Genomic DNA, 22,653 nt, shown 5'->3' with positions numbered 1-22,653 from the left:
CTCTTCTATCGTCGTCATGACCTCTATTGCTATCACCGTATATCTATTCCCCTTCTTTTTACTCTCCTCAAATCCGAGGAGAAGAAGACGAGACATAAGCTGACATAATCCGAGGAGAAGAAGAGGAGGCATAAGAGAGAGATAGTCGTGTTACAATGATACATATCACTTATATCTACAATGATACGTGACTCATGGCGTGGCTTTGATAAGGTGTTTTTTGATTTCACCTTGGCTACTAATTCCAATTTCAAACAATTGTCCGTGTATATGATCTCATGACTTGGTACCTGTTCCGCAAACCTTAAGCCGTGATCGCATGGTCAGTACGACTCAATCTGACTGGCAACGTCCAGGTTCGTCTTGGGGATGAAGGTCTCACATGATCAAGCCGAGCTCGAATCTGGTAGGGACGCGCCTCTTTTGCGAGCTCATCCACTTTGCCATCATCAAGTTCCTACACATAGGCCTGGGTCGGGATGAGAAATGATCCCGACTCTAGTCCTTCCAAAGCTCAAGTTAGTGGTCTCTTGAAGTTTTTCTCGATCCCCCTCGTCAGATGCTAGCGAGGGTTTTTATTGTTGTTCCTGGGGGTCGATCATACATGACCTTTGTCGACGACGACTAACCTGGCGAACATACCTTTGGGCATCGATCGCCCGAGATACGTGGGATGGCGACAGGGTTGATCGACGCGACGCTAGACGACGTGGGGAGGTGATCGCTGGTGTCCCGGATTACCTGATGACGCATCTGACGTGGCACTACGTCTCCCTCCCGAGGCTTCGCACTCGAGCTAACGTGAGGAGGGTTGAGTCCCCGTGGGACGATCCATAATACGTCCTATCAGTACCCATTTTTAAGGATGATCAAAACAAAGAAATTAGAGGGAAGCTCGTATACCAAACTCTAATTGAAATTGTGAACCAGCAAATCCAAGACGGGAGTTGTGACCGGAGAAGATTCATGCAATACAGCATGGTGGATTCTCTTGCTTCAAGGGTTACAGCAAGCTTTAATGAGTTTTTAAAAAAATTCCAAGATAGATTTCTAGCTAATGTCTGAAAATATTTATTCCTACAAATGTTAAGATTTGCGAAAATATGTGCCGAAAAAAGGCAGGAGAAAGTGACCCAAAGCTTATGATTTGGTAGATCATTAATGGTCATCTGAAAATACTTTACATGAGCATGCTTGTAATGTATCCATTTCAAGCTTCAAATACAACAATCTGAAGCTTAAAAACTTAAGATAAAAGCAGCAGCATATATGATCAACAAGTCAACTGTAGCAGCAATAAAAATAGCCGAAAAGCAAGCATTTCACCTGCCAATGACATCACGTCTTTGATAGCTTATAAATATACAATAGATATACACATTCTATCACTGAATCTACTCGATGAAACCCATAAGGCAACCATCCTCCCAACTCCTTCACAGTTCACAATTCAGGTGACCACTGGCACTCACTGGCTCCAATTGATTGGGAAGGTGAAGCTACTATACAATTTTCACAGCCGAGAAGCTAAATGCATGGCCATGTAATCTTCTGTTTTTTTGTTTAGGAAGGAACATGTTCAAAATTAGTCTATATTTTCCACCATTTCTTATTCTCCATGGTCTTCGCAAGTTCATTCGCCATTGCAGCAAAACTTTCAGCATTATTTTGAAGCTCCTCAGTATGTCGACTAATTCTCTGGTAAGAGCATATATGTAAGAAGGTGCTTAGCTTATGTTGATACAACCTCAAAATATATACTAGCAAGAAGAACCAAGTTCTTAAACAGAAGTTCGATTTAAGATTTAGGTCTGTCATGCCATTTGCTCTAGAAGAGAAATGATTAGGAGTGCCATCTTACTTTTGACCAACCTCATTGTGATAAAGTGACATAAGATCTATTGAACAGTATTTGTTGATTTCAAGTTACCATTTACACACGAGAAACAAAGGCAATGAAGTAACTTTGAATATAGTTTTTCTTTGCACCAAATCAGATCAAATAGGTTGTATAACTGGGGCAATATGATGATCCTTCGAGAATTTTGATTTCAATATCTCAACACCAGGTTGTTTTTGATGAAATAGATGATGCAACAATAATGTCTAGCCGAAACTAGAGATGGGAACCAATATTTTTTTATGGGTGCTGTCTACCCGATCCGCTCAAGCCAGGTTCGGGTACCCTTTAATCAGGTTTAATGTATATTCGGCTAGGAAAGTAAATATCCAAGTCAGGTTCGGATTCGAGTAGTGGGTACCCTACTCATTGTTGTTCCTATTGCAAGCAAAGATGGCAAGCAGGTCAGGTTTTTCCAAATACCTGGGCCTAACTGAGCAACTTAGACCGGGTTAATCATCACTTTTCAAAACGTTGAGACTGCCATCTAGTACTCCCCAAAACAAAAAGGACACTCTGGTGTTACTCTATGGAGGTGGATTATGATTTATAAATTATCCAGATCATGTAGATTATATATGTGTACTCTTTATAGTTTTAAAAAGTAAATCATCTTTTCATCTAACATATGCAACTTTAATCGAATTTTCCTTTTGGTTTATTAGCATTAATATAGAGAATAAATATCCAAGTGAACAATAAAGACACAAATAAGGCATTAATCTTGCAGAATTTGGCCTTCCAGCCACTGCTAATCTTGTCCAGTGATTTGATGATATAATATTTTTCTAGCTTTTTGTTACATTCTAAGTTGATCAAATGGTATCTAAGTGTTATTTTCTGATCTAACCTTTATTTCTAATTGAGTCTTGTAAGAACTCCTTAAATATTTGTCCATGTCCATTTTATGAACACAATTAATTTAATACAGAAACCATCCATTGATAAGCCTAAGATGGTTTAATTGTTCAAAACTAGTTTTCAACTCACTATGATGTAAAGGAAGACCTTCTTTAACTACCACATGAATGAAATTTACCAAGCTTAAACTCCTACATCTTTACCATTCCTTATTATGACTATCCTTATTAATTACTTAAGATACAATGTTCTCATTCCATATCTTTCGATCTGCAAACTTCACAGATTTACAGCATAAAGAACAATAAGGTAGAAGTTATAATATTAAAGAACACAAAAAGATGAATTCTACAAATAAAATATCACACGTCCTACCTCAAGCTTCTCCTGCCTCTGTACGAGCTTTTCTCTTGCATGAGCTGCTGCTGCTGAGGCATCCTGGATTGCAATTAATAGCTTTAGAGAAAAGAGGTGAGGAGATTATTAAAATTTAACAAGTCCAGAGGATTTTACCCCAGCAAAGCGATATTGGGTTAGAATCTCTTGAGGAGTTCTCATTCTTGGCTTTGAATCATTAGTAGATCCTTGAAACAATTTTTCTCTTTCCTTCTCCTCATCTATAGCATAACATGAAAATTGAGCCAACTGAAGGAGATGGAAATTCAGAAGTTTCAGTTGAAAAATATAAATGCGATACCTTTCTTTTTACTCTTAGTTACAGTAGTTGAAGTAGATGGTGCAGGTAATGGATCATCAATCTCGATGTCATCTGCAAAATATTACAGATTTACTCCTTAAAATGATAGGGCCGGAAAGGGAGTGAGAGAGAGAGAGAGAGAGACAGAGACAGAGAGAGACAGAGAGAGAGAGGAGAGGGAAGGAATACGGAGAAACAACTTTAGTATGAGAGGGAGAGAGAGAACCAATGCTCAGTTCGCCAACTTCTTCATTGCGAATGATAGTGGTTGATTGGTCCGAGAATGGGAACCTTGAAAATAATTGCTCCAGTTGTTTGGTGGAACTATAGCTAGGAATACCATCATTAACAATGTCATTTATATCTGTTCTACCTCCTTTAAGTCCTCTTATGATACCACCAATTATCCCAGGAGAGGTCATCTGGAGCAGCAAAGCCATGGTGATAGTTTATAAGAGCTAATTGAAAAAAACATAATTGTACAATAAAAAAGAGGAAGCTCTACCTGTGTTTTCTTCAAATCTATGGAGTGATTAAGGGCAGCGGCAGTAGCAGATGCCAGGACTTTATCATGAAGGCAAGGCATAAGTTCTGCAAACCTGGATAAACCCATATAAATAATTTGAGACCTAAAGAGCAATCTTTCTTGAATATCCCTTTTTTTTACTAGACAAAGAAAATGAGATACCTGGATTGATCATCCAAAAAAGAGATGAAAGCAACTTCACATCCATTCACCTGTAATTTCCTCGAAATGAAATTTTGTTTCTAACTTATATAACAAAGTTGAACAAATTAGTATTTCATGTCCATCTAGTCATCATGCGTGACATGCAAAATCATAATTTATCCACATAATCTTGCTTAAGAATTGCAAGTAATGAATATCACTAAGTTCTAAGAATGATTTAGTCATTATCTAAAGACGGATAAAAATACAAAGGGCCTTTTACATATTAGTCCTCAAAATCTATCAATTTTGCACATAAATCTCCTGGTCCTTGTTCTTTATATAAAATTCCCTCAAATCTGATGGATATTCCAAGTATATGCCACTGACATCCTTAAACTGATCCATGGATCTGGACCATAGTCCTTACAAGATGTCAAACGAGGTTCAACATTAATTGACATCCAAATACTAAAGTGTATATCTAAGTTTTAATAGACATTACTCGAAATTAGTAAATTTGGCAATGATTTGTTCACTATAACCAGTCAGAAAGTTTACCATCATTTTAGGAATTAACTAAAATTGGAAACAAGGCTAGACTATTTATCTTATTTAATAAAATTAATTAAGATATATAGGAACAAGATCTTAATGGCGGCAAAAAATCCATTTAGTCGATCCCAAATAGTTGGGACTTACGGTTTTGTTGTTGTTGTTGTACAAACAAGATATCAATAATTTATTAACTTTCTCTTGATTCTGCAAACAATGAGCTATACCTGAGGAATTTATTGATTCAACAATTTTTTTTTTTATGAAAAACTAACAAGTCCTCAAAAGTTTTTCATATTGAGATTTATGGAAGTCAAGTTCATGAACAGACTCACCAAAGCAATAAGCCCATCATCAGAGGAACTCATGGTTTTATCCATGTTTGTCTTGAAGCTCCATCTTAGAATGGACATTAAGGAGCTTTCCGCCTTAATTTCCAGACCTGGCAAACACCTGTCAAAGACAGAAAAGAAGATAATTATGAAATCAAAACTCAAAAGTTAAATGACACGTTGCAACACAAGCAAGAAACCCACCAAAGAAGATGAAATGTACTGGCCATTTACCTTATTTCAATAGTTCCTGTCTCAAATAGTAGTATCAGTTCTGGTGCCTTTGCATCTACCTTTAATATCGTTGACCAACAAATTCTTTGTGCTAGGTTCACCTTATGAAAAAAGTTGCTATTCCCCTGAAAATGAAAAAGATATGAGCTCAGTTGTAGACAATGCATACCAACATTATTACTTGAACACATAAGAGCATCACACCTCTATCACAGACTTTAAAGGGTACAAGCATAGAGAATCTGCAAAGCATAGCACAAGTAGTGGATCTATTAATGTTTCACAAGAATATGGAGCATCCTCTGGGCGACAGCCTTGAAGTTCTTTTGTTTCTCTTGGTTCACGATTATTGCTTCTCTCAGGTCCACTTTGAGAAGAAGGTTCATCTGGCAGGTTCTGGGAGCATTTCTCAGGCTCAGCAACTGCTTTTGATGCTGAGACACTTCCCTCTACGCATGAAAATTGGTATAAGTTACAGCACTTTTTCAACCTGCAAATACAAGGCTTAAATATTGATGAAAGCATTGGAAATACATGCCTATAACATGCATGGAAATCACAACAGATTCCTTCTTTGGCTGCACCGTTCTGGAGCCTATAATAGCCCCAGTTCTGCTATCCATAATTGCAATTTGTGAATCCTTGGTGAGAGTGAGTACCACTTCTGTAGGGTTTGTTATACAGGGGCTTAGTTGCTCTGGACTGCTTACTTGAAGAATACACTGAGAAATAGAGGGCATGCTCGCAGAAATTACTGCAGAGTTAGTTCCAGAAGTGCAATCTGTACGAAACAGTACAGATAGTGATGTCATATCAAGCATCAACACCTGAATGACCACGACAACAGATATTTCAGTAATTTTCTTGTCAACCTCAATTAAGTGAAAGAAACAAAAGGGAAAAGGCACTTAAATGGTACCTGACCACTTTCAAACCCTACAGCAATGTGGCTCCCAGAATTTGTGAAATGAATGTCCCGAACTGGAGAGTTTAAGATAGAAAAGGCTGCTATGCAATGAAATCCTTGCCCATGATGAATTATATGAACTGGACATGTTAAATTATAAAAGCAGTGTAAGGAAAAAAATACAAACTAGCGATAATTTGCCAGGACGAAGTGAACATGAAAGAGAAACACCAAAAGTTCATATTTCAATTCTTTCATTTACCATAAACCATATTGCATAAATTATTCCAACTGGAGCATTCCATCTTGCACTATATACAGGTCAAGTTTCTAAATTGAACTCTTGATCTCATTAGTATTTTGTTACCGAAACACATTCTTGGAAAATGAAAAGTGAACCCAAATTTTAAAACCAAATAAAAGAACATGTAAGAATCCCCTGAACTTTCAAATCCCTTCAATTTGACAAGCTAATATTTTAGGCTTGCTGAAAACCATTACCTGCAAATTAGATCTGCTATAAGCAAGCAATTAAGTAACCAAATCTTGGGACAAACAAAGTATTACTAGAAGAAAAGACACAATTTAGCAAGTCCAAACATATTGTATTGTTTGAATTTAGAATAGCTTCTTGGGAAAAAAAAACATCATTTTGCCGTTCATGCTGAAAGTGAAAGAAAAATAATATACAAGTAAAGGTTAGATGATTGCAAAGTGTAGATAAGTTTGGGGGCCTTTTTACCATTTAAAATTCTTTTGGAGCACAACTGTCAACATACTAACCAGTTTCTTGTAATCAGTTGAATCTAGTTCAAGACTTGAAGTTAAACATCATAGTAGTTAACATGTTACCATCACTGTTCAAGTTTAAATATCAAAAAAATGTACAGTCTATGGCATATCTGTTGTGACAATATTGATCAACTAAATTTTCATTCTTTCTTTTAATAAAGTTTTATTATTAGAATCTGATTACTTACCATGGCAGTTCATCATTATCCCTCAAAAAATTTCCTCAACGATGTGCAAATAACAAGCAAAATAATTAATTAACACCTCATTATCTTTTCTGATCGAACAGGTTCAGACCTTGGCCAGCCTTTAGAGGGATCTCATTGGGTTCAGGTTGCTTCATAACAGCAACTTGAAAATGAGTACATGCGTGGAACAGAATTTATTCTGATCCATGTACACACCAACACAGCAAATCTTTTAAAAGTAGGACAATACATAGTGTGCACAAATGTCAACTGATAAATATTTTTTATATTTCAATATAATTTTATAGATTTAGATATAACATGTACAATTTAGAAAATTCATGGTAGCAAATATTAACTTATAAGAATCATTCATGAAAGTAGTACAAATCCATATGCAAAACAATAAGGAGAATTTCATACCATAGTATATCAATAGCCCAACATAGATACATGTTAAACAAGCCTAGAAAGGCAAGGATTTAAATTTCACTGTCATTCCCTATACTGGTCTCAGGCCAAGAAAGAATGGTAGCACCAGATCAGCAATGTAGTGTTTGCTTCCAGTCAAAGAGAAAAGAAAGAAACTGACCAGAGACAAGAATAAGGGAAGGATGGGGTTGCGGACATATCTGAAATGCCAATTCTGCTGCTGATTCTTGTTCTTCTGCTCCTCCTCTCAGGATATAAAAGCTTTGTTGCATTCTAATTCACTGGATATCACCCAGTACTTAATGTCTCTTATACCAGTCCATGGTTGAACTGATAGATACAATCCGTAAGAGGAATGTCACAACCACTTAAAGTTAGCTAGAAGCCTTATGTGGATATATATATATGTATATATGCAGGATGGTTGACATCAGTAGGTGTGTAACTGATATATGAACCCTAGTGTATTCTTGAAATATCCTACACATCAGAAAGTATCCCACATGTCAGAAATTATCCGACAATTGTCATTACCAAATGTGGAATGACATGGACAAATCTATTATTTTAAAGTGCCCATGTTGTATAGCTGTTGGCACTATGATACTTGAATTATGTATTTCATGATTTCATCATCGTCCTCTTTAATCATGTGAAAGAGTGCATAAAAGCATATATATGCCATAGATGATAGACCTATCAAGCTTAGTTGATTCTCCAAATGATGGTTGCTTATGAATTATACTTTAGTTGCGAGTGTCTGAACTAATTCAGAGTGTCCTTTATACATAAAGATATGAGCTGCTGTAGAAATCAATAATTAGCTTCATGTGATATTTATCTAAAATTGATGAGTGTTTCTAGATTAGTCAGACTTGAACCAATCTCTAACAGTTATAGAGATCGGTTCTCTATTTAGAATTTTCTGCACAATTATCTGGATTCTTAGTAACAGGAACAAAATAATTAAGAAGTCATACCAAATATAATGGTCACAAGTGTCAAAAAGTAGACACGTTATCAAATAGAAGCTTCAACTTGGAGCCTTTGCACCTTATTCTTAGTTCCAAAACCCCCAGTCATGTGTCATATTTAGTCATTTGTTAGTACAAGAAAGATACACATGAAAAACAGTTGGTGTTGGAAGAGATAAGATGTATCAATAGGCAATAAGCATCTTCCTAAAATTCCAGATTATTAGAGTGGCTACTCTAGCTAGTGGATGTGTTGATTTGCCAATTTTTCTATAGATGATTAACATTCTGATCATATACTTCTGGTGAAGGCTGTTTTGTTACCTTTCACATCTGTCCCGTGAAGGATGAAATTTATTTAGTGCTTCTGCATCTACTCAGGAGGTGTTTGTTCCACAGCCTCTTCATCAAAGTTTTATTCAACTAGGTCAGTTCTGTGGCATGCCAAAATTTCCGGCATTCTATGCTCGTCACTTATTTGATATGACTAAAGATGGTTTCTGCATCCTCCAGGTCCTGAGGAAGATCTATCATAATTATACTATTGCTCAGGAAGATGAATATCTGTATATTTGCTTCCATATTTCACTCAAATTCTATCCATGTCATGATTATTAAAAATTTGATTTAAATATCAAGATATAAGAAGAAACACTAAAATGAATTTTGAATCATGCCAGAATTTTCAGTTAATATTAAAGAAATTTGCTAGAAATTGGGTTGCAGGAAGATATTACCTTCATGGTTAGTCTCGGTCACAAATTGAAAACTTGAACCATTTGTGTTTTCTTGAAGCTTATAGATGCGAACCTATATAATCACATGAGAAAAGAGTCACAATCAAGCAAAAATTGCTCTTTACAACTTAAAAGAAAATACAAATAAGAGACTGATCTAACCAGACCACGTTCATCACCAACAGCCAAGGTCATACTTAACGAGCAAAGGGCGACTGCTGATACTGCTGCAAACGCACCATCCACTTGAATCACTGGCAGCTGTCATTAAATAGCATTAGTTCTAGCATCGACAAAATCTTCACAGGTTTTTTGCTATTTAATGTTGAGGCACAAACCTTTCCTTCTAACACATACATAAGTCCTAAAATCGGATACGTCGCATCCCATATTCTAAGGGATCCATCTTGATAACCAGCTATAAATAATTTTGCAACCTCATAATCTTCATAGGACATTTCAGGAGGGACCCCACCAGTCAAAGGCCACTTTGTGCCCGCAGAAAGAGTAGACGAACGTGTTGTTCTAGCATAAAATTTCTAAAGAAAATGCAAGGGTTGAACGAGCCATATAAGGATTATTACAAATTCAAACCTAAATTTAGATTAAGTACCTTAAACAAAACCTTGGAAGCACTGCCCTTGGATAGCAGACAAAGTTTTGCCACAGTCATACATGGATCGATGGTTGGTACAACTAGTGGAAAATTTTCAGCTTGAGCAGAATGATTTCCCTCAGATTTTAACACTGATAACACAGCACCATCATAGACATTTATTTGCCCTGGGTTTGTCAATACAAAAAGAGCAGCAGTGGAATTTTTATCCGATGCACCAACATCAGGGATCAGGATCATGTCTGCAAAGGATCCATTAAGATTAAGATCCACACGTGAGATGCACTTTACAGTCTCCACTCCCGAGGACCATTCAAGAGTCAGAACCTGCAGAGAAAATAATTTAAATAATTGATAAATAGAAATTACTTCGCAATATGTCATATGAATCTCCTCATATTGTTGAGTTCTTTTACATAAAAATAAAAGCTTTACTAGAAAGGAATAATCTAATCTATCTAGACAGAATACACATATTCTCCAGCTATAGAAACATTTAAGTATTTAACACATTAAACTTCAAGCAACGTTCTTATTACCTAGGCTCTAGGAATCTTAAAACCCAAGCTTATTTCATTACTTTGTCAACAACCAACCTGTAAACGGTGCCAATACTATCACTTAGTGCACAAAGGATCATGCCTCATTTTTTTTAAATCTACCTGAAATGTTGATGTTGAATGGATCATCTTTTACGTTCACATAATAGGTGAGGTTGATGAAGTTAGTTAACTGAAGATAAAAGGACATAAAAATAAATGAAATTGAGGCATTTGACACTGTTAGTTTTTCAAAGTTGCTTAGGATGATGACTTATGTGTGCCAATTAATTATTTAAATCCTAGTGTTCAACTCTTCCATCTTCATGCAGAAGCAATTTTGTCCCTGGCCTTCATAATATTCCAAAAAAAAGATGAACCATGAAGGCCATATTTGCACTTACCAAAATTCTACAAAGTACAAACAAATCCAAACATTCCATAAGACTATCTTTATTAGATCTGCCTGTTGAGTATGTCATGAATCTCACAAGGAAACATAGCTGTAATCATCCCCTTTTCCAACTATTAATATCTCCAAGATTTTTTTGAGGAAAATGATGACTAAGTTTACCGGGGAAGATTTTGAGTGCATTTGGCTTTTTTATTCGGCAATAAACTTAACACACAATTTTTTCAAAATTCCAAAGAAATTTGACAAGTTCCTCTTTATAGTCACTTAACCTTCTAAAAGAGTCACACTTTGTGTCATTATAATCTTGACACATGATCTAGTATGTTATATGACACCACTTTAATATCTAGAGACATGAGAACTTCAGTACAATTTACAAACATTTAGACATGTCAAGAACAAGAAAAAAAGCAGATACCTGAACAATTAACTAAATGCAAAATAAAGTATGTAAGTAACACAGATGAACATATTTAAAGAAAGTGAAGGACTTTTGAGTTTACAAATTAGGGTTCGCTATTTCAGGTACTGGACCCATCTCGGTGATTTGTCAGGTCAGTATGTACCGGTCTATACCAATGTACTGGCACACGATACACTAGGGCATGCCGACAGGAACTCAGGCGATCCACATCTCGGTCACCAGTCAGACCAGTTCATACTGCTTGTACCATACCGACTCGGGCGGTACAGCAAATGTCGGTATAAATAATCTAGTAAACCAAACTACAAAAGGACAAAAAAAGAAAAGGAAAATATCTCGATCTACACTATATAAGTTTGTCTTTGCTCTAGGATCTAGATACCATAAAATCAACATAGTGGTTGAACAAAGCCAATTTCCATAAATAAAGTTTCTTAGTCAGCAAATATGCTCATGTTGTGTCTCCCTTGATTATGTTTATAAAAACTAAAATAAATCAGCGAACTGATAGTATAAATGCCAGTTCCACAACAAAATAGAAAGCCTCTGAACCAAAGAAACTTATTCTAAATATATCATGAGATGAATGGTCAAGTCAGTTTTACTTATATAATAAGACAAAAAAAACTACAGAAAGTGAAAATAAACAAACTGCTAAAACTTCTTCAGATCCAATCTCATCACCACCATAGATAAAAAGCTGCCCTCCTTTATCGATATTTCCTTTACAATTAGCAGACCAGTGCAAGACAATGACTGGGAGCCTGCGGTCTCCTGATGCCAACTGCAGCTTAATCACATTACTGGATGATATCTGGGGTTGTTGCCCTTTTACTGAGAAACTATCTGAGAAGTCCCACAATAGTATATCACCATTCATGTAACCCACAGCAGCAATTGAACCGTTAGTAGATACCCAGCAAAGACAACAAATTTCATTGTCTCCATCATGGTTGGCTGCATTGCTTTGAAGCTGATCACTAGTCTCACTGAGAGAATCAGGGCCCTCTGCACCTTTCAATTGCAGGTTTGTATGACCTCTGGTGGTAACAGCTTGTCCTTTGTGAATATCCCAAAGAATTAGTAATCCCTTCTCATATGCAACCAGCACTCTGCAGTAAAGTCAATTACTTACCATGTGAGAAACATCTTACTGATATAAGGCACACAAAAATAGACAAGCATAGGTTGATTTTTAAAAAAAGAGGAATCATTTCTGCTAGTGCAAGAATGAAAACGAAGACTTGAATATTTTTGTGTTTAGATCCTCAAGTCCACCTTGAAGAATAAGGGAGCCAACCACGTAACTGGTGTGAGTGATTACATCAATTTCTATCAATATCTTCTGAATGAAGTGGTAAAAAGCAAAGTATTGATTAGCATGAAAAAGATAGTGAATAAGTCAACACATAAAATTTAGTTTTCAAATCACGTGTTTCATTTATGACCGAAAAGACAAAAAAAATTGAATGGTCCCTGGATGGTCTGTTATGTACCAGCCAGATGGCACTCAGAAAGGGTAAGAAGGTGGAGAAGGAGAAGAGGAAGAAGAGGAGAGGTATGTCTTTCCTGTTTTTTATTTTTCTTTTAATATAACTGGTACCAGCAATATATATAGGACCACATCAGTGTACCACACTATCATGGCTGGTGACTGGTAAGGTGTTGATACTCGAAAAAAGAATCTTTAACATTTGATTAATTGCTCGCCTTTCTACTTGAGTCAATTTCTCAAGTAGAAACACTGGAGTCCAGGGTGAATAAGTGGGTTAATACCAACATAACTCAACAAACGCAAGTGGTTTAAGGCTTCTAACATTCAAATAACACATAGTGAGCCATATTTTACATTGCACATTTATAATTGCATAACAATAAAATTCATCCTTAGCTTATAACATTTTCCTAGCTTTTTTTATGGAGTTGAGTTAGTACTGTGGATAACAGGCAAACATTCTGTGAATCTGAGAAGAAAATATTTTGGAAGGAACAAGATTATTAACAGAAAGCTTCAATCCAGGAATGGCATGTATATGTCATACCTAGTCGAAGAAGTACCAGGCTGAGGAAGAATTCCAACAATCGACTGAATGTCAGGAATGGAAATCCCAGCTGCTTCTGTACGATTTTTTTCACAATACATAAATTTAAATATTACAAAAATATAATTAAAATCTTATGCACAAATAACATCAATATCATTCCACTGGAACCAAATGTAATATGAATCCGCTAAAATGACAAAGGCCAACAATGGTTAAACAAGAAAAGAAAATGATGACATAGATATGTCAGTTTTCACTCCCACCAACCCAGTAGAGAGCACACAGAAGATTTCCTAAAAGAACAAGAGAGCATAACAAATGGAAGAAATGGAACTTAGCTCCCAATGAGTAAGACCAGAATGATAAAGCAAATTTACAAAGCCTAATTAATAAATAACAAGCCAGTAAATTTACAGGCACCTACAGTTTCTATTGATGTGTACTAAAACTAAGAAATCATAGCCACCTGAAGAATTCAGAGATCTAGGCCAACAAATGAATAGAAGTGGCTCATCGTAAAGTCAAAAATTGGTTGATATATTTCTTGCCCCAGTGTCATTTAAAAAATCCGAATAAGTTGATTCTAGAATGAATAGCCACTATCATATATTTCTTTGACTTTTTCCCCTTATCACCCAGTATTCCAAAAATATATAATGTGTGATGAAAGTGACGAAACTAGTACCACCACCTCCCTAGAATTTAGTTCAATGCCCTCTTAATGCTAGAAAATCAAGGAAGTAGATGACTTTATCATGGTTCGCCTTACCGGTCTATACCAGTGTACCAACTGGTATACCAAACCTTGGACTTTACATTACCCTATTTTCGAAACCTAAGGATTTATAAATCTCTTATGGAGAACAATCTTGTTCTTGGATTAAAATATTTTTTTCTTGAATCACCTTGATGACGCTCTTCACCATCAAGGCTAGATATGTTCCAAGGGTCAGAATGTTTTGCTGGCTCAATTTGCACTGTAAAATTTGGTATCTGGATTTTCAAGGGTCGGAATGTTTACGATGGTCATGAAAGGCCAAAATAAATATCTGCAGTTCCATCCTGTGTTGCAATCAATCAAAAAGTCATTGTATTTTCAAATGGATGCAAAAGAAGTAAAGAACTATAGACTATAGTATATATTTCACTATCACCTTTTATTTATTAGCATGCATGTCCAAATGTGATTTTCAAGCATAGAACACAATTAACAAGATAAAAATTGGAGCGGAGATTTGCAAGATAAGAAGTCAATCAATTCAGAGAAAATGCAGCATATATAATATTTCTGTCACATGTTTCTAAGGAGAAATAGCTACCAGCTACAGCATTAGCAGGAAGTTGATAAGGCAACTTCAAAAGTTCTCCATTTTCTTCATCATACTTCAATACAGACAGCAGCCCATTCTCATCTCCAATATACCTAAAGCAGTAATTTAGTTAACATTTTTCTGACAAGCCAGCAAGCAGCTGACTGATGAGAATCAGTAAAGCAATTCCTTTAATAAAAACGCACATCAAGTAGGTCCCATAGATTACAGAAAAGGCAGTTACATTAGCCTCCCACTGAAAACAATGAACTAGTTGCCTGAGCTCTAAATTCCAAACCTGCCAAGGAGATGAAATTTCAAGGTTCTGGATAAATATGTAAAGAAGACCAAAAATAAACATAATTGAAAGAACAAAGTCAAAATTATGTATTTAAGTATTACTGCATATGAGTATACAAACATGCCTGAAGGAATGTAGGAATGTATATATGCATGAATATATGCACGCAACAAGCAAGAATTTTTGCTGAAAGTTTAAAGTTTCAAGCATGACCATAATCAAAAGAACAAAGGAAAAATTTGCAAAAGAATGGATGTGGATTTCACAGGTAACAACAAAATTCGCAAAAGAGGAAAGAAGACAACAGCATTTAAGCAGACAAAGTCATGCTCCATCAGACCTCTCCTATTTTATAGGGGGTCAAAAGCTCTAATGTCTCACTCTCAGTATTATAATGCCAATTCTCAATATAATAACAGCAGATGGTTATAAAAGTTCTATTAAATGTATTACTATCCAAAATAATGTGAGGAGTAGTACTACACATGCTATAGAAACCAAACATTATAATTATAAATTTAGTACCTGGACTTCATTCTCATTTGTAATGGTGACAAGAAATCCTTGATTATGTAGAAACTGAAATAGAAAAAGTACAAGTTTTGAGACTAACAAAGAAAAATTACACTTTAATAAAGAAATTTTATTTCACTAGAACAAAGCATAAGATAAAACAAAAAATATTCTTAATAAAGGAGACTTCTGATTTCCCAACCATGCTGATACGTATATCAATGAACATGTACACACACTAATGTCGGGGAAAAAGGACAAAGGACAATTATGGTTTCACAAATGACACATTAAGAAAAATGTAGATTGGAAGTAGGCATAAATCATGTCAAGCAATATATGCAATATAGCGAAATACAATTATATTTATCTAATGCAACATATATTGTGCTGGGAAATCAGCTGAGTCTTAACCTTTTACGATCTACAATGTCCAACAGCTGAGCCTTATGTTCATGACCACTATGCAAAAGCAATAAACATGAATGATTAATGCTGACCATGAAACTGAATTTTGTAAAATCATGTTCTTTTTCCAAGGACACTAAGTGATACAAGAAACTTGAGTAGTTAATATTCGATTCTCAAACATTTAGCAAATAACATTAGCTTCTGTATTATTTTAAGTGCAACTTTAATAGGACAATGCTGTTGCATCAATAATACATCACTTCGACATACCTACATTTTCTAAATATCCAGTAAGTAATGACCTAAAATCGACGAATAAAGTTGACACTCCCAAGGGAAAGCATAAACTAAAAATATGGATGAAGAGATTGATTGTATTTCATTATTACTTGATTCAAAAAGAAACTCTCCTAAGTTTTAGAAACTTTATGTTTTGCAATTTTTTTCACCCTTTCTCACTAAACTTCCATTCTCATATTTCTTTTTGTTGACATGTTGATTCTTACTGAACTTTTGGTCATATATTTCAGAATTGGATTTATCAATTTCTATTATAATTCAACAGATGGCACAAATCATGATACACATCATATGCTTTAATAATTTACCAGATCCTGGTTGAAAGATATGTGTTTTGTTCTTCATTTACCGAGGAACACACTAGAGAAAGTTTTCATTGCCTCTCTGATCTTGACAAAAAATACTTAACAAGTCTCAAAACAGATTTTCTCTAATGTGGCTGAACTTCAAAGTTCAAACGCCAGCAATTGTATGTGTTTAAAATTAATTGCTGCACCATTTTCTTTAAAGACTTTTTTTATGCAAATGACTATTTAAACCTCAATCATGTTAGCAAATGACTCATTCATTTAATCAGGGTGCACAAGAAGATTTATTTCTTGTAGGTTCCATTATGCTATATTGTTTAGAAATCTTATCAAACAGAACTAAGCTCTACTAAATCAGGAAGAAACAAAAGCACATTGCCGAGAGTCACAACCTCTAAATATTTATAGGGAACCTTCTTTGGGCATATAAGAAGGCCTTCAATATTATCACCTCCAATAACTTTTATCCTACCATCCCTGCAGTACAGGAAAAACCAATTATCCATAAAAGGTCAGGAGAGTATATAGATTCTTTTTTTTTTTTGGCTTAAAAATGATCATTAGATGATGAAGCCAATTTATTAGGCAGAAGAGTTTGCGAGTAGAAACTAGAAAACACTGAAGAAGATGCCAATTGGCTATACTATTAGGCAAGGTATGCAATCTCATTGGGCACATCAGTACAGTACCAGTCCATACCAGTGTACTAGGGCCAGTGCACCAGTCCTAAAATGGATATAAATGGAAGAAGAAGACCCTAGTAAGCTCTAACTACATGAACATTCTGTAATTAATGAGTCATCAATTACCCTAAAATGGGTATAAATAAACAAAGACCCTAATTAGCCCCAATTACATGAAATTAACATAGAGATTAAGTGTCGGATTTCCTTGAATTGAGAACAATTACGATCAATCTTGAGATTAAACCCCTCTTCAATGGCCAATTAACCTTCCCCAATTGTTACCCAAGAAATCAAGAGAATGAGAGGGAGAATGAGTTTGAGAAAGAAGATGTGAGAGTGAGAGAGGTGGTAGATCCGCAACCAGGCCCCAGTGATCGGATTGGATGATTTGACCCAAATCTGACCATTACCTACTGGTACCAATCGGTAACGGTCGAATTCTGATTGGTATGACTAGAAAACCCGGTGTACTGGATGGTACATCTCCAATCTGGAATGGTACACCTCTATCAAGTATGAACAATCAAAATTGGCTTGGTCCACATCTCGATGGCCGGTCAGGCCAGTAAATACCAGTGATTTCGTACCATAGCAACTGAAATTGCAATGATTGCTATTAAGCATAAATGAATTAATGAAAAGCATATTCTTTCATGTTGCACGATGCATAAAACTAATGTCTAAACTTTTTCTTTACATAAAAAGACAAACAAAGAAACTGAGCTTTTAGTAATAACATTTTGAGCATTGGTCACATTTCAAACATCAAAAGTGTTGATTATAGTGTTCACCACCCGCCAGCTTGATTATTAAACATGAGCACACATATGACAATTTTTGTTGCATAACTTTATGAAACTCATAAATATGATGAATCAGTTTTTTTAATGAAGCAAAAGGCTGGGAGTCAAAACTTTAACCATTTAAGGTTCAAAAGGCATCCATCTGTACTCTCATTATTTATAAAACTTAAGTTATGCCATTGTTTAGCACACAAACAAGAATAAGAAAAGAAATGCAAATATACTAACGAAGCAAAAATATGCTATTGGCTAAAATAACTTTTAAAATACACATGCATGTCATTTCTACATTCTATAAACATGCACATACATATGCAAAAACTTATTACTGACCTACAACTGAATCTCATACTTTCAGCATCATGTAAATGAGAGTAGAAGACAACATATTTTACAAAATGCATAAAGGCACACATATGCATGTATAACTTCTATAAATCTACAGTTCAAGACTTCAACTATTGGTTTCCAAAACTTTTGAACACCATGAATGGATAAAGTGAAGAAATAATCTAAATTTAAGAAGCACATAAGTATTGCTGAAAGCCTCTCTGCTTGTAAGGGTTGGGTACTTGGCTCATACATTAGGTTTCAGATATCAGTATCAGTGCCCATGTCAAGATCATATTGGACTTTTATGAACCAAGCCGTACAAATATGGCACACGATGATATGCCACGGAACATAGTAAAGATTGGATTTAAGTCTGCATCTATCTGGAGTCCAGTTAAGAATTAGATTAAGTCTAATGGTTAGGACGAAAAATAGTGGGTCTATTTTTACTTAATCGGGTGCTGATGTTTTCTTTATTTTATGGTACAACTTATGCAGTGCAAATTTGGGTACATAATCAATTTATTGTGATGCCAAAACAAACACCAGATTTGAACAGGATAAGCAATGGTAACAGGAAACCAAATCTACTTTTATATGATAGAATATTGAGGAATCTGATAGGAAATGAAGTGTAAATAAGTTCAGAATAATCTTTATTTTCTTTCTTTTCTCTTCTAGAGAGTCCCTTTAGTTAGTGTAAATATGAGCCTAATTTGGAGTCTTTACAATGTATTGAGTTATTAAGTTAATATGGAACTTTAGGTATCTTTATGGCCCGATATTCACGGTTATCCTCTTCCTCTACCTCTTATGAGATTCCCTCTAGCCTCTAATCCCCCTCTCAAATCTCTGTTTCTAGTTCTTTCATTTTTAATTACTACCCCAACCAAGGTTCATAATACCGTACCGTACCGGTATTTCGACCTGGGCTTGGTACCGGTATGGTACGGTATACCGAGCGGTATACCCAAGTGTACCGAGCGGTACACCCAGGTGTACCGAGTACTGTAGCACTGCTACAGTCTACAGTGCACTCGGACCGGTACGCACCGCCCATACCGGGCGGTACAGTTCGGTACTGCAGACCCTCACCCCAACAACTATAGCTGTAACTTAACATTATTGATTGGAAATCAAGTATCCCAAACAGCACTCCCATGAAACTTGGTGATATGATACCCATGAAATGAAATGGACATATGATCCAGATTTAGCAGAGGTCTTACAAACTCATTCAAAGCTAGCCAAACATCCACAACAACTGCAGTGAGAAAAATTGCAAGTAGACAGATTATCAACATTATCTTTTACTTTATTGTCTTTTAACCTTTAAGAAAAATTAAGAGAAATATGCAATCAAAGATACCAGTATTTTGACCCTACCTTCTGAGAAAAATATTTACAACCATATTATTCGAAATAGATCATCCAAAAGATAGAATTATTTGTTGATCTTTTGCATGATATCAAAATTTATTGTTTACGCAAACATATTAATATGTTAAAACATACACATACAGATATATACATGGAGGCTGAGAGAGAGAGAGAGAGAGATCTTTGCATATACATTTTAGTATATATGCATAGAAAGATATCTAGCGGATCACCATCATAAACACAGCCCTAAAGCACCTTGTGCCAATTTGATGGATATCCATGACTTATGTAATTATGCATAAATATAAACACGGATAATATGAAGAAAATACCTTCAGTTTTCCAAAAAAGACATAAATTTTACTTAAACATGTCCCTTATGAGTATTGTGAGTACTGTCACTTTGGCCCAGCTGAGCCTCAAGTCCATTATAATTGCAAAGTATAATCTTTTTGCCCTTGCCTAAAACTAATAATGGTTATTTATTCTAAAAATGTCTTTCTAATTTTTTAATTACTATGCAAGTGTTAAAAGAGCAACCCTCTAGACTATCCTCCTTATCAAGATGTAATTACTAAAGAACCCATGGACATTAGAGGATCATCCATGTCTTTCCCAAAGCAAACATAACCCACTGTTAATAAAAACATAAAAAATATAACCTAGCATCAGCAGAAACATAGACAGCACTAAACATAGTCGATGAATTAGCATCATTGTACTCACAAAGTTCCAATTGCCAATAGTCTCTGAATAGGATCAAAAGCTAAAATAGATGCAGTATATGGAATGCCATAGTGAATTGTGACTTGAGCAGCAAGGCCCGACAAAGTATGTTCATTCTCTTCAGTATGCTGTTAAGAAAAGGAAATATATAGTCAACAATTTGGTGATCTAAATTTAAATTTAAATAGCATATGCTCATATAAAATAAAGCACACAATCTGGAAGTTAGAAGACAATAAAAACACTAATTATAAGGCATGCACGTGATGGCCGATTATATTACTTAGAGTCTATTTACAATACAGAGTTAAGTTGTCGCATATTCTCAGTTTTTGCTATTCTTGATTATGTCTTTGTGCACCTTCTTTATTCTGATGTTTTGACTTTTCTAATACGACTGAGATCAAATAATAGAGTTTGTTATTAGATAGGAGTTTATCAAGGAGGAGGCAAAGAAGGTAAAAACCATGTCCCGCTAAGTTTGACTAGATTGATGCTATCTATAAACGTGCGCATGCGGCTGGCTGAGAGGGTGGCGATGTTAATATCTATTGCTTACTTCGAAGCTTGGTTATCTTGCCCAACTGATCTTTAACCCTATCTCTCCCCTTCTTTATTACTCCGTTTGTAATTTATTTTCTCATCTTATAGGAGACCCTACTCTTCGTTTGTTGTTTTCCTCACCATTTCTTTCTCGTTTATTGTTCCTTACTGTTAAGGTGGCCTATTATCTGCAGCATTTATCATAGAACGCCAAACCCTGATGTGATTTCATCTTAACAAAGATATACTGTTAAAGAAAACCATCTACGAGCATAGTAAGCCATTTAGTCGAGTAAGATAACAGGGTAGACAATGCATATAACAATAATATCTTGATGTCCGCATATATGATCAATTTCGGCGATCCACTCAAAAATTGGTCACCGCCTTATATAATGTCAACAGATGCCTTAAGATTGTCGCTTCGTTAGCTGCTTCAATCGTTATTAAACGAATTGTTCTCGGAACCAAATTCCAAGAACCAAAGAATTTGGTAGATTCCCTCTTGTTCTCGTCCCCACATTTTTTCTCGGAGCTTGGGTAGCTCAAAGTCCCGTCGCAAGCACAATGACTGAATTGCACGGAATAAAGACGAGACAACGAGAGGATGGACGGATCGGGAATATTGCCGAATACCTGCTTCAGGACTTTCTTGATGAAGCGCATGGCGTCCATCGGCAAGATCTTGGCGTCGACGCCGATCTTTCGGCTACGATCGGATCGGGGTGTAGATGCTGCGCGAGGGAAGCAGGTGGGATCGAAGGACGACGAGCGAAAGATGGCTCCGAGAGACCGGTCGGTCGTCGCCTCTTCCCCGGGGAAATAGAGGAATATAGAAGAGGAAGAAGGAAAGCGAGGAAAATAAGGAAATAAGTTGCCCTTCGGAATTCAGAAAGCAGACCAAAGATCGACGAACCACGGACGGTCCGGATCTCATCATCGTCTCATGATGATGCCGCCATGTGTCAGGATCAGACACTGCCCTTGACATCGTCCGAGGGAATAAATTACGTATGCCTAAGAAAATGCTGTTTTAATATCATAAATATTCAATATGTCAAGAATCTATTCTAATATCATAAATATTCAATATGCCAAGAATATAATTATCGTATCAACTAGCTTAACTGATTAATTTTTTTTATTATCTCATACCTTGGAGGTTGAAATTAATCAAACCATAAAAAATCTGATTGACTCAGTCAATTTATGAACATTCCACATTATTCTCGTTATATAAAATCGTTTCAATCGTGTAATATAATGAATGATTATTTAAAATATTTAACATAAATATTTTATTATTTGTTTAAGATGATATTTACATATGTTAGAGAAAATCGTCGTTGACGTCGAAGTCAAACCGATATGGTCCAAACCTGAAGACATTGAAATGTTCGAAGTGGCTTGTAGATGATTCTGAGGCGGCTTGGAAGCGGAAGCATCGAGTCCCGTGGTACCATCAATACTTAGGCCAATGTTGAGAAAAGTTTCTCATCCTAATTCTTTCTATGCTCAAGTTAATACAAGATTTATAATCAATATGATTTTTTTTAGGGGGGTAAGGGGGAGAGCCCTTAGCATAGTGTCAAGATCACCTTTTGTATTGAGCTTTAAAGAGACATTATATAACTGCTTAAACATCTCTGATATTGACATTTTGTTCACGTGGATGGTACAGGAGAGATAACCTTAAACAACTTCTTATCTTTGACTTT

The 22,653-nt window shown here is 35.7% G+C and overlaps 1 protein-coding gene across 3 annotated transcripts; it reads right to left on the bottom strand.

Annotated features, from left to right (window-relative positions):
• Positions 1-1,303: 1,303 nt before the first annotated feature.
• Positions 1,304-21,793, bottom strand: LOC135674800 (uncharacterized). Of its 3 annotated transcripts, none has more exons than XM_065184972.1 (24): positions 21,572-21,793; positions 20,393-20,520; positions 16,854-16,938; positions 15,455-15,508; positions 14,835-14,926; positions 14,638-14,741; positions 13,316-13,391; positions 11,926-12,385; positions 9,893-10,222; positions 9,618-9,818; positions 9,442-9,540; positions 9,280-9,352; positions 6,169-6,296; positions 5,788-6,076; positions 5,454-5,698; positions 5,250-5,374; positions 5,019-5,136; positions 4,147-4,226; positions 3,964-4,057; positions 3,685-3,880; positions 3,459-3,530; positions 3,275-3,378; positions 3,137-3,199; positions 1,304-1,698 (listed from the first exon to the last, which is right to left on the bottom strand). In XM_065184972.1, exons 1-24 carry the CDS (start codon positions 21,608-21,610, stop codon positions 1,591-1,593), a joined length of 3,363 nt encoding a protein of 1,120 aa, XP_065041044.1. In that variant the 5' UTR covers positions 21,611-21,793; the 3' UTR covers positions 1,304-1,590. The 3 variants fall into 3 exon arrangements, with proteins under 3 accessions (XP_065041044.1, XP_065041045.1, XP_065041046.1); XM_065184973.1 differs by having other exon boundaries at positions 4,147-4,196; positions 21,572-21,792; XM_065184974.1 differs by lacking the exons at positions 16,854-16,938; positions 21,572-21,793 and having other exon boundaries at positions 20,393-20,523.
• Positions 21,794-22,653: the final 860 nt, after the last annotated feature.

The sequence above is a fragment of the Musa acuminata genome, chromosome BXJ1-5 (assembly GCF_036884655.1).
Source record: "Musa acuminata AAA Group cultivar baxijiao chromosome BXJ1-5, Cavendish_Baxijiao_AAA, whole genome shotgun sequence".
NCBI lineage: Eukaryota > Viridiplantae > Streptophyta > Magnoliopsida > Zingiberales > Musaceae > Musa > Musa acuminata.
Note: the sequence above shows the minus strand (reverse complement) of the source record. Positions and strands in the feature narration are given on the sequence as shown.